General features: G+C 36.1%; 1 protein-coding gene across 5 annotated transcripts in view; it reads right to left on the minus strand.

Moving 5' to 3' along the window:
* The window catches only part of LOC135710128 (low-density lipoprotein receptor-like), an 852,116-nt gene that overhangs the window by 349,772 nt on the left and 488,806 nt on the right, over positions 1–13,538 (minus strand). Inside the window, exon 1 of one of the 5 annotated variants that reach the window (XM_065232619.1) lies at positions 11,737–12,147. The exons of the other annotated variants lie outside the window; for them this stretch is intronic. Within the exon in view, the coding sequence (XP_065088691.1) occupies positions 11,737–11,842 (106 nt within the window). The 5' untranslated portion in view covers positions 11,843–12,147. Of the gene's footprint in view, positions 1–11,736; positions 12,148–13,538 lie in introns of those variants that run through there. 5 annotated transcript variants of the gene reach the window in all.

A 13,538-nucleotide genomic window follows, 5' to 3' on the forward strand; every position in this document is an offset into this window, starting at 1 on the left:
CATCCAGAAAGTTTCATTGAAATCTGAGAGGGTGCTGCCAGCTCCGAATACGATTTGGCGCGAAATGCGTCAATAGTAGTGACTTTAGTGACTAAAATAACGAAAATAGTAACCAAATAGTGACTTTGAAGCAATACAAAAGTGACTAATAGTGACATTTATTGATCGAAAAATATGGTTACAATATTTCGTTGACTGCGATCCACTTCGAGCTATTTTATAAACTCACAATCACAACCCATCCTGAGCATTTTTCATGTTCCTTTAAAATAAAAAAAATAATGGTTAACCGATCCCATTTATTTGTCTCGAAAAATTATTATTTATTTATTATACAGTGAACCAGGGATTCAGAAAAACCGGGGAAAAGGCGTGAATTCAATATCGCCGGGATAAAGCCGGGAAAAATAAGATTGTGGACCTTCAAACAATTGCAAGACCCCTGGACTGAAGAATGTGTTCAGGATACAGTCACTTTAATGAACTAAATATTATGAGATTTTGAATTCTGCAGATAACAGCAATGTTTTTCAGAGAATAATACCAATAGATCTTTTTTTAAGAACTCTAAGATAAATTTCACTAGAACATTTGTGGGATTTCAGATGTTCAAAGTAGAATCTTTAGGTACCGTAAAACGGGGTATCTTTGATAATGCGGGTAACTTTGATAGTATAATAAAAAGAATAAATTTACTTGCTGTGCTTTTTCCAAATAAGAAACATTGGTTCCATATTGTAGCTTAGGGTATTTCCGTTGATATGGTATATAGTTTTTATATAGTATGTGTTACATATTTTACAAAAATATTAAAATACCAATTTCGTGTTTTTCGCCTTTTTGAAAAAAGCACTCAAACCATCACTTAGGAGATGTATTTCCAATACAGCCATCACAAATTCAATGTTGCATTCTTATTGCATGTAAAGTTTTCTGATTATATACCCTAGCAGCACACTTGTCACTTAACAGTTGTGGCTACTTGTATGCACCTTATTTCAGTCACAATCAAGTTGCAGCAACCTATTTTGATGGATGGTGTTGCTTGGGTACTCATTCAAAGTTTAATATTTAAAGAACTAAATTGTTTGAGTTTCACTCATTTTTTTCTACATCCATCGAGCATTATCAAAGTAACCCCAAATCAAAATACTGAAGTTCGGTCACAAAACTAAAAAAATAGTGCAAATGCTTTAATTTTCGTTAAACATATTACTAACGAATTAATTCTTGGATCCTCAGTACTTGTTTTAAAAATATAAAATTTGAAAAACAGTCATTGCTGTAAAAAATATTTAGAATATCCTTTAAAAAACTATCAATGTTACCCCGTTTTACGGTAGTTCTTTTGGAAAATTCATGAAGATTGTGAAGCGGATTCCAGGTCCATTTCAAATGATTATTCAAAAAAAGTTCTTAGAAGAATTGTGATGAAAATTCGAAGGAAATTCTTAGAAAATTTAAGGATAATATCAAGTGAATTCCAAAGAGAGTTTCAAGGATCTTACGATAAATACCAAGGGAATCGAAATTTGAGGGAACAATTCTAAAGGAATTCTGAGTTTTATGAGAATTCCAAGTTTAATTTCAAGAGCATCTCGAAGAGAATTCCAAGCGAATTTTCAGAAGAGATCTCCAAGATAATTATGAACAGAATTGTATGACAATTCTGAGGAGAATTGCATGAAAATTATAAGCAATATTCAAACTAATTCTAAATAAAATGCAAGGAGCATGTAAGGAAGCTTCAGTAAGTTTTTTCGAAGCGAATCTTAGGATGAATGCTTCGATTTTTTTTCTCTAAAATGTTGAATAGACATATTTAAGGGTCTCTCGGAGAGAACCTCAAATTAATTTAAGAGAAACTCTGAAAATAACTCTGTGATAGGAAATGATTCTAAAGGAAATTTGAGAACATTTCATAAAAAATCTTGTAAAGAGTTTTGAGCAATCTTTTCTCAATATAGTTAAAACGTCGAAAAATCTTAATGACTTCTTGATAAGAAGCTAACGATTCAGCCAAAAAGATCACCAAGCTAAATGGGTTGTAATTTAGAGAGCAGAAATTTCCCTGACTCAAAACAACCGGGAAAACCCCGCGAAATAACAAATTGGGATTTGCTGGTCACCATGATTATGACTAATGAAAATTTGACACTGTACACTTTATCCTAAAAGTACAAAAAAAAAACTTTTTTTATTATTAATTTATGAATTTATCATTAAATGAGTTGCTTATACGTGAATTTTTATTTTTTTTTTTTTTTTTGTTATTTAATATTTGCCCCTACTCGACCTATTTAAGTGATGTCGGACATAAAATAAAAATATTATTTACATCATCCATATGCCTTATTAGGTAATCAAATAATAATAACAAGGCAAATGTTGACCATATTTAGATAAGGATATAGAAACTTTTGAAACACCTCAACATTTTATAGCTCTAGGACCTACACAACTTTTCCAAATAGCGGTCGAAAAAAAAATCTCATTATTCTGGAACGAGAAAAAAAATTACAAGATGGAAAGATCGTGAATGCACACGGCAAATTAATCTGACTCATATTTGAGCCAAGTTCACTTAAATTCGCAAAAACGTAGGTCACAGAAATGAATAAATCTTTACTCAAAGATGCGTAAATGTCACTCATATGTGAATCAAATTCAAAAATCAGTGATATTTGCTCAAATTTGAATCAAAATTTACTCAAAGGCAAATTTTAGTGAACGGGACTCACATATGAGTCAGATTTATTTGCCGTGTAGAATATTTTGCATGCGTCTCGGACTTAACATCTGGAAATCGAAAGAAATTTCGGACCAAGTCTTCACTACTGGGACTTAAATATACAAAATCTCCAAGACAAACAAGTTGAGAAACTTGTACGGCCCGGAATAATTTTCATATTTTGAATATATGGAATGTAAGTTCACAGTCCTTGAAAAATTTAAATACTTCTGAAACGAAAATAACATTTTATGATCTTGAGCAAAGATTTTTTCTAAAATCTGGGTTTGGAAATGTTTGGCAAATATTAAAGCTACCGAGCTTCAAATATTTTTTTCAAAATTACAGTCTTTGAAAAAATGTCTAGCGCAAGTAAATTTTCCTGGACCATTTTTCGAAACATCTAAGACTTCTAGGATCACGAAGTAAAGAAGCCAGGATGTTGGAATCGGATTTTTTTTTATCGAAACCTCAGAAAATTTGCGATTAAATTTTCTTTTACTATTTCGAGATTACAGGGCAAAGGAAAAACTTAGAAATTTTATAATTTGGTCTGGAAAAATTTCGAGATAACGGACCTATATATCTAGATCACGGAGATGAAAAACATAAAAATTTTAGTGATTCCATCAGCACCAATTGGACAGTTCTGGTCTGTTCGCAACTCTTCTTTGCCGGAATTTATACGCTGATTTTTAATGAATCTTTTTAACACAAATTTGTTACCAAATCAAGTTGTTACTTCATGCGATTTTTTAAAGGCAAAAGGTGATTTTAATGGGGAGAGTCGAATTACCAACTTCCTGTCGTTAACAGATCGTGAATTGAAGGTGGGCTCTTCTATCCCACTCATTGGGACATCCCCTCGTACGATGGCTTGTCCATTACCGGGTTGAAGGATTTTAACGAGATTCTCCTTAATTCCGCGGACTAAGCAAGCGGACTAAGTGTCTCTGCTTACGGGTTCGCCCTCCATGTGGGCGACAATGAGTGGTTTCCTTTACATACATACATGCAATATTCCTATGCGACTAGACTACCATGCGTCTTCATTGATTTACAGCGACTGTAACATGGTCACATTATCTATACTTATTTAAATTTTTACCAATAACCTTGCATTTGATATTTTGATCTTTGAAATCGGCCCAGTGGTTCAAAAGTTATAAATTTTTGAAAAAGGTAATTTTTGAAAAAAAAAATATTAAAAAAAATTAATACTTACCCGAAGATTTCAAGAGCAACATAAGAGAACTTCAAGAATCATATCAAGTTGGACTTAAAGAACAAGTTCAGTAAACTTTCAAATCAAGTCATGCGAACAGTTAGGAAAACAACTAAGAGCGAAGATTGCTAAGATTTTACGAATGACATCTGGAGGTCCTACCATTTAAGGCATATGAAACATATCATTTTTTTCCAGAACGCTTCACTCCCAAAACTGGTATCAAGCAAGCACACCAAAAAACTGCTTACGAAAACGGCGAACCAAACATTGTCAGCATTACATCAGCTATGAAGCTGATAGACGAACCACTCTCGCGTCCGAGAGTGAGGTGGCACGCACCATCAGACCGAGTTCAATTATCTCCTGACTAGGCAAGGATTGTAGAGCACTGATGACGTTGTTAGCTGATATCCATCATCATCGTCATCATCATCGGCGTCGTCGTCGTCGTCAGCTCGATGCATATGCATACTCATTGCACATAATTGGTCATTAAGTGCGGAGCCTGTTCGACCACTTTCCGAGCAGCCGTACCAGCATTAGGATCCGAGGGACTGTCATCGTTCCAGTCACCATACCTATCGTGCGACATGAAAGACTGCAACACGACCGGAGACCGGTGCAAAATCTGATGCAATTTTGATCGATCGAAGCATAAGCGATGGCTTGAACTCGAACCGGACGAGTGAGAGAACGAGAGAGCACTGGTGGACAATATTAGAATGGATTCAATTTTCTGATAATGGAATACGGAATGCAGTATCCCTCCGGGGGCAAAATGGATGGTCATTGGTTTGTAAAATCCAGCAACAGGAATTCTACGGAAATCGTTCTAAATCCAGTGGACTTTTTTTTCCAACGTTGTACCCTGTTGAAGTCCATCAAAACCGTATGAATTCGAGTGGAATGAACGAGAACAGGTGCAGCTGTCAATCACACACGAGCGAATTTTGATATATCTCCTACAGCACTGATGACGAGCTCTTGGTCCAGTTTGTGGGGTGCGAAACAGCTCTCATTGTGATTTACATTTTTCCGTAACCCGGCGGACTAAACGGTGGCGCACCAATGGGAAGTTCTCCCAGAGAATGGGATGATATTCGATTGATATTGGTTTTGAAGGCTTGTTCCGTGTTACATGAGTGGGTCGTTTTTCGTTAATGATTTTTTAAGGGGTTTGAATTGAAAATTTCACGGTTGAAAAAGACACCACAATACTGTACAAATCTTTGCACAAATATGCCTCAACAGAGCTGATCATGTTTTATAGAAGGAAAGTATGCTATGAAAAATCATAGGTTATTAAATATCACTTAAAGTCACAAAATCTTGCTTGGGTTTCCAGGGATCATTTATTTAATTAGAACCATTTTTTTTTCTCCTAGAGTGATATCTAGCTATATTTTATAGATGTAGAAGTGTTCCTAGCCCCAAAATGTTAATTTTTTATGTGAAAAATTTGGATGTTTTTCTTAGTTCCAGAAATGTTCTCAAACTTCACGATTTTATAAATTCTTCTCTGGCAGAGATCTTTAAAAAAAATCAATTATCCAGAGTATTGAAATTTCTGACAATGAATACGAAAAATCAGCTTATTCGACACATTCAAATTGATGGCTTACGTCCTAATATCATTCCGTTTAATACTTTAAATTTTATAATGATCAAAACATAGTTTGAGGTCCACTGTTTTTTTATGTGGAGGTCATTCGGTTATTGAAGGTGTCTTCAGGATCCACCAGATTCAAAATAAAAGTCCTATGAGTGTGCTATGCAATTTGTGTTGAATCCGTCTGATTTGATCGAAAATGCGAACCTGCTATTTATACCCTTTGAAGAGTGAGACCACTATCCAAAGGCGCGCGTAATTACACCGATAATGACTATGCATCAGAACCAAGGGGTAGTTCACTCAGCACAGTGTGCCAAAACACAGTAGGGCACACCATGGCACACTCATTAGCACTGTTTAGCACCCATGGTACATAATTTTTATGATCTCTAAAGTAACTGGCGTCACTCAAAATTTGATTGTTGACACAAACAATTTTTGGCATCCGCAACAGATAATTTCGCCGGAGCCTCCAACTCACCCTTACTGCCGCAACCGGAGCAACGGAAGACTTTCGTCGCTGTTGTTACTGATGCTGCCTCTGCGGTTACTTTTGCTCGACCACTAATGCAACTACTGCACCACCACCGCCATCCTCATCCTTATCGTAAGCATCACTATCCAACAACAACAGCAGTATATCACTATCTTCTGTATCACAATTGTCTTCTAGTCGTAATAAAGCTCCTGTTGTTGATTGTTGGCCAATCCGATCGCCATCGATCAGACTGATGCACGTTCCCTGAGATACAGACTGGTGAGACCGGTGGAAATAATATTCATCTCTCTACCGGAGATATCGTCAGATCATCGTGCGATAGACGACAAATATCATCGTCCAGCATCTTGTAGGGATCCATGAACGAATCATCCACGCGGACATGCTCATCGTCATCTCCACCATCGACATCATCCACCATCGAAAGGCTGTGCGGCAACGTGGACAGTCTCATCTGGCTGGAGCAGATATTTGCATCTACGTAGCACTTCAACGGATCGGTTTCGTGCGGTTAGCAGGGGATGATTTTGGCCAAATTGATCTGTGATGAATTGATTTCTTGCGTCATCTATTCCGTCTCCAGTTGGCTCCTGGATGGTGATCCGAGTTTTGGTAGGTAGATGTTCCTCACCAGCGTGTAATATTTGCTGTACTATCCGTGGATCAAATCTTCACGGATCTGGGCCTATCCGAGTGCAGAAGCAGCAGTATTCTTGATGGCCTACCCAAGCGAATTGTCCACCGTACTGGTCACGCTGTTGAACGTCAACGTCAGATTCTGATGCTTATCATCATCCTCCAGGTGGTTGTACGATGAATCTGGATTCCGGCTAACCAGGGAAGCGTCTAATTCGAAATGGTGTACAGTATGTGGATCACGTTGCCATCGTAGTGAACCACTTCCCCGACGTACTTCCCATCCGAATAGATCAACCTGCGTGGTCCACACAGAATCAGAAGCGTTCCAACGGCGGAATGTCGTTTCTGTTGATCTGGAGTTGACGTGATCATTGTCTTCGACAGCTCGTACAGTTTGACATACCAAAACAAAATATTTGAACTGTCAAAATACCGGGTTGCCAAACATACAATTATTCACAAAAAAAGTCAGTCCGGCACAGCGCGGCACACTTGAGGCACAGTGAGAAAAAATATTGGCGCCTAACAATTGTGTAGATTGACCACCCCTTGATCAGAACCCTAGTCTAGACCACTCCAAACTAGGAAACAACGAACAGAAGGTTAAGAATCACATAGATGAAGACTAACTATCTAATTTTTCCTTGTTTTGAAACATCCTCGGGTCAGGCAACCCGACGACTTCTCATTATTAAGAGCAACCGTAACGGTGGGCTGCTAATAAGAGCGAGGCTTTCGGGAAGCATCGGGTACTCAAATCTATCAGCGCGAGAGACGGTTGCTATTTGACGTTCAAGTTGGCGTAGTTAAAGATAAGTTATGGTTCAGTAATAGTTTAGTTATAGTTAAAGACAAGTTAAGTAAAAAGTTACGTAAAATTTTTGCAAATGATATATACAGTAGAGTATTAGTACAAGACACTGAAGAAGTCTGCACATTGTAGACGAAATACGCGTATCTGTCAAGGATAAGCAAATAAGGGAGTGGAATTAAATAGAAATTACTAATCTTTCTCTCTTTTTTATATAGATAAATACAGTTTAAATAAAGTCAAATTTAATTAAAAGTTTTGATATAGTTTAGGCAAGGTTATGATAACGTTTAGTTACATTTGAGTTAAAGCTAAGCTAAAAATAACATAAAGTTAAGTGATTGTTTAGTTCATGTTTAAATGAAGCCGGATCCCTACAGGGTATCCGAAGCCGGATCTTAATAGGGAATCCGAAACCGAATGCCTAAAAATAAGGTTAAATTTAAGTTAATATTAAGTTAAAGTTAAGCTAAAGTTAAGTTATTGTTAAGTTAAAGTTAAGTAAAAAATAAGTAAAAAATTAGTGTTTAACTTAACTTCAACATATCTTTTAATGAACTTTAACACAATTTTAATTTATTTTTGTCATATTTTTTACCTAACTTTAACATATTAATAACTTTAATTAAACCTTCACTAATTTTTTACTTATTTTTTACTTAACTTTAACTTAACAATAACTTAACTTTAGCTTAACTTTAACTTAATATTGACTTAAATTTAACCTTATTTTTAGGCATCCGGTTTCGGATTCCCTATTAAGATCCGGCTTCGGATACCCTGTTGGGATCCGGCTTCATTTAAACATGAACTAAACTATCACTTAACTTTATGTTATTTTCAGCTTAGCTTTAACTCAAATGTAACTAAACGTTATCATAACCTTGCCTAAACTATATCAAAACTTTTAATTAAATTTGACTTTATTTAAACTGTATTTATCTATATAAAGAGCCGGATCCCAACAGGGTATCCGAAGCCGGATCTTAATAGGGAATCCGAAACCGGATGCCTAAAATTAAGGTTAAATTTAAGTTAATATTAAGTTAAAGTTAAGCTAAAGTTAAGTTATTATTAAGTTAAAGTTAAGTAACAAATGAGTAAAAAATTAGTGAAGGTTTAATTAAAATTATTAATATGTTAAAATTAGGTAAAAAATATGACAAAATAAATTAAAATTGTGTTAACGTTCATTAAAAGATAAGTTACAGTTAAGTTAAACTTAAAGTTCTGTGAAGATAATAAGATAAAGTTTAGTTAAAGTAAAGCCCTTAAGTAAAAGTTAAGATAAATGAAAATTAAAATTGTGTTAAAGATAAGTTATTTTAAAGTTATGTTAAGTTAATAAGATAAAGTTTAGTTAAATATATGATAAAATTAAGTAAAAGTATAGTAAAAGGTATGTTTAAGTTATTTCCAGAGAACTTCAGGGAAACTTCTTGTAGGTTCATAAATCTTCTTGAAGTTTTTGGATGTTCTTGGAACTTCTTGAAATTTGACACTTCTTTAAGGTTCTCGTTAAGTTAAAATTAAGTAAAAATTAAGTTAAATTTTAGTTAACGTTTGTTTAAAGTTATGTTTAGTTAAAGTTACTGCTAAGTTAATTAGCTAAAGATAACATCAAGTTAAGTCAAAATTGAGTCAACATTTGGTTAAATTTATGTGAAAGTTAAGTTAATGTTAAGTTAAAGTTTAGTTAAAGTTACATTAATGATATTTTAAATTTAAGTTAAAGTTATGTTGAAATTATTTCACAGCTAATAAAAAGTTAAGTTAATATTATGTTAATTTGATAAAGATAATTACACGTTAGGTAAAGTAAATAAGTTACCCAACAAACAATTTGGGTTGATTAATAGCTGAATAAGCCATTTTTTAGCTGAAGAAGCTTATTTTTGCCTGAATAAGCTATTATTTAACATTCAATGTTTGTTGGGTAAGGTTAAGTTAACGATAAACTCAAGTACCACACTTAAAAATTATTACCGACCTCGCGTAGTTTAACCGAACTTTCAAGAGCAGGTATTTTTATTTCAGTTGTTTTAAAGATTCAAAACAAGGAAAACTTCACCATAAGACTCGATTATTTAAACAAGGCTAACAATGTTTTGAAATTAAAATTTAGTGAAACAGCTTTTGAAATGAGCGTCAAAGTTTTACCGAACGTTCAGCTGTTGAAAGTTCGGTAAAAGATTACCGAAGTCGGTAGTAATTTCTAAGTGTGTAAGTAAAAAAATAAGTCTAAGTTAAGTTAAAGTTTAGTAAAGGTTTAGTTTAAGTTAAGTTAAAGGTATATTAAATATTTGTTAGAATTAAGATAAAGTTTAGTTTAAGTTATGTTAAATTTATTTCCAGGGAACTTCAGGAAAACTTCAGGAAGTTGTTGAAAGCTTTTGCAATTTTTTGAAAATACTTGGAACTTTTTAGAAGTTCTTTGAACTTCTTGGAAGTTTTTGGAACTTCTTCAAAGTAACAAGGACTAAGATGTGTTCCTTTGCTTACTGAAAAATCCAGTTCCCCTAGTTTTAAGTAGCCAGGACTAGAAATTGATGGTAGATCTAACATCCCGTAACGTACCACAAAAAGGTGATCTACTCACGTTGCAGGGTGAGCCCGTCACATACAAAGCACCACTTCTGCTACGAAAGGTCATGGGCAATGAGACCCCTTGATCTTGATTTTTTTGTGACTAGGATTTTGAAAATTTGTCGACACTCAATTCTGTTTTTAACGCGATTTTATTTTTATTTTGTCCTTATTTAGAATGAGTACATACATTTAAATACCATCATTTTGCTCTTCGAATATTATCCAAGTTTTCAAAACAATTTCCACTAAATTTTGTAACAATTAAACAATCAAAAATTCGAACGAAATTGTATTTGAATTATTTGCATTAGGGTATAGAATAGAATATTTACGAAATATGTCGTTGGAATCATCTTAGAGTTTCCCAAAAGTGCATCTTGGTGCTATCTCTGATATTCCCATATTATTATTATTTTTTTTTATATTTCTACATTCTCAAGAAATAACTTTTGGAAATCACAGTTTTTTTAAATGATCCACAAAATTCTTATGGAATTCATTTTGTATAAACAATTTTCCACGTGGAGTAGTAGGGTTCATCGAGAACTCTACAATTCGACTCAGAACTAGCTTACTATTCTCCTAAGAACGTGAGGTTCTTTCAATTGATTGGAATTAGAAATCTTCTAATAATTCTCTTGTTCTGACTAGAATCTCCCTTGGAGTTCTCTTTACAATTCTTTTTAAATTCTCATTAAATTAACCTTAAAATTTTCTCTAAATTCCCATTCAATTTTCCTACGTGTTTTTCTATTTTAAAACTCCCATTAAATATATACATGAAATTCCCTTGGAATGCTCCTAGAATTCTCTTCGCAATTCTATTAAAATGCTCCTCAGAACTACCGTCGAATTCTCCTTAAATTTCATTTGAAGCTCTCCTTTTAATTTCCTTAGAACTTTTTTTTGTGTTTCACCAGAAATCAGGAGGTTCTCAAAACTGCCATGAAAGCAATCCTAAGATTTTAATTGTAGTTCTCCTCATAACTACCATTGAATACTCCTCAGGATAAGTTTTGATTTATCCCTAGAATTTCCTATTTGTGCACCTACGTTTTTTTTTAAATCCTTTTTGAAATTCTGATAAAGTCAGGAATGAATATTCTTCCTCCAAGGTAAACCACCTTGCTAATTTTTGAATAATTATGATGCATGTTTTAAACCGTGGATCATGTAAAACTTTCAAAATCAGGCATCTAAATCTTCGTCTCAGATTCTTCAAATTTTTTCCAAGCTGATCGAGGTCCTGAATTTCATTCCAATCCAAACATTTCATTTTTTGAATGGGGAAAAATTAAAGCTCAGATTTCAACAATGTTTAATTGCCACAGTCTTTATAATTCATTTTAGGGTTTAGGAACAGAAGGTCGAAAGACAGAAGATCGGAAGAACAAAAGATCGAAAAACAAAACGTCGGAAGGACAGAAGGTTGAATGTCAAAAAGTCGAAGGACAAAATATCGAAAGACAAAAGGTCGAAAGACAATGTCTGCCTTGAGCAAATTTTCAAATATCCGTGCCTGAACAATTTCTAATAGGTAAGCTTCTTTTCCACAAACATTCAAGGTCCATACATTTTGGGATTGCTAGATCCCATTTTGGCTCTATGGCAGACCAGGCTAACCTACCTTTTGTACTTGCCCTTCCGAGCTGGGTCAGCGTAAGTGCCGACTGCACGTATCCAGTGGCCACCAGTAGGGCCAACCAGCCCAGCACGAACCGTTCTGCAAACATTGCCGTATCCTACTCGTTAAAATCCACGCGCTTTTCCCAGAGAACAATCACTTCATCCACTGTTTGGCCACGCTGGCACCGAATCGCACTCACTCACTCTCTCTTCCGACTTGAACCTGCCGTCTTCTGCCGCCGATAATTATTTATTCAAGATTAATCCTGATCTGACTTTCGGGGATTATCACACTTCACTTGCCCAACGACCGACCAGGTCACGTCTTCTTATTCTTCTTCTTCTTCGTCATGCACCGAATTCCAATTGAATCCAAGTGTGTTTCCAACAAGCACAAGCAATTGACGCTGACCCCCAGACGACTGGCGCGAGGGAAATCTCGTGTCCGGTTATCCCAGTCTGCTCACAGGAGCGGAAATTATTTAATTAAAACCACCTGGCACCCTTCCCCGAAAACCGGACGGCACTCGTATTTGCCCCTGAATGTATGCCACCTTAAGGCAACAACAAGTTTATCCTCTCTTCAGGATGCCACTGCTGCCACCAGCCTTCCCACACTAGCACAGAATCACTTTATCAAGGTGTCTCTTCCTTGGGAATATCCAACTTACAACGGAGAAGACATTCAAGCCATCCACGCGACGCAACGACTACGACGACTTTTCCTTTAATCAAACAACAATTAATAGAGCGACAGAAAATCCGCGTGTGTCATTCCAGTACGGAACGGTCCGACAAACTGAAGCCCACTGTTGGATGCTGTGCGCCTTCTTCTATTCCTTGGACCAGGATCTGCTGATAGAGGATGTGGTGCTCAACCTATCGCTCTCTCGCGAGCGCTTATCACACCGAGAGAAAGAGAGAGAGAGACTGTACCCGTCTTATCACGGTCACTCACTTCCAGTGGTAGTCGCGTGGCACGTGGATCTCGTTTCTTGAGAGAGAGAAAAACGACCAAGAATAGTGCAAGGTGGTGGCAGGTCCATGCGATGGGGAGCAGAGCGGCTACGTGGGTTATCATCTCGATTGATGTTGAGTAATGACGGCGAAAGTGCACACACCAGAATCACTTGCAATGATGCTTTTTACGGTCGTCGTCGTCTTCGTCGTCGTCGAGTCGCTGCTTTGCGATGGACAGCTATGAATAGATCTAGTGAGCCGTGGAACAGGAGCCAGTCTGGTTCGTCCAAGAAGGCCTTTGGGTGGCGGTGGCTCATGGATGATGCTTTCGGTTTCTGTTTGCATGGCGATGGGATGAGCTTCTTCTGCGAGAGGGGGTTAATGGAAAATGAAGCTCGAGTTGAGTTGGATTACAATTTTCTGGAGCGTTTAAATCAGTTGATTCGTGGCGCTATCGAGGGTGCTTAATCAGGGTAATTAATCATGCGTGTAAGCGGAAGTATGCAGTGCAACAGTATTTTCAGTTCTACCGTAGAACAACAAATCTCTACTGAGCTTTCATAAGGGCGAAGTCGCAAACGTAAACAATGGCTTCCTCCGCAAATTTCTCCAGCATGAAAACTCGCCCAAGTAAATGGTGATTATGTAGAGGGAGAGTACCTGTATGAGATAAAATTTTGGCTTACATGGATAGACCTCTAATTACGAGACATAGGGGAAATGTATGTAATGTCGGCCTAAGTGTCCCTAATTTGGGCCCATACATAAATTCAGCAATCGACTAAATTTTCAATAGCTACCAAAAATTATCCATTAGTACCGTCTCAATGAGATAGAATTGAT

The sequence above is a fragment of the Ochlerotatus camptorhynchus genome, unplaced genomic scaffold (genome assembly GCF_037179485.1).
Source record: "Ochlerotatus camptorhynchus isolate MF236.1 unplaced genomic scaffold, CSIRO-AGI_Acam_v1.1 ptg000370l, whole genome shotgun sequence".
NCBI lineage: Eukaryota > Metazoa > Arthropoda > Insecta > Diptera > Culicidae > Ochlerotatus > Ochlerotatus camptorhynchus.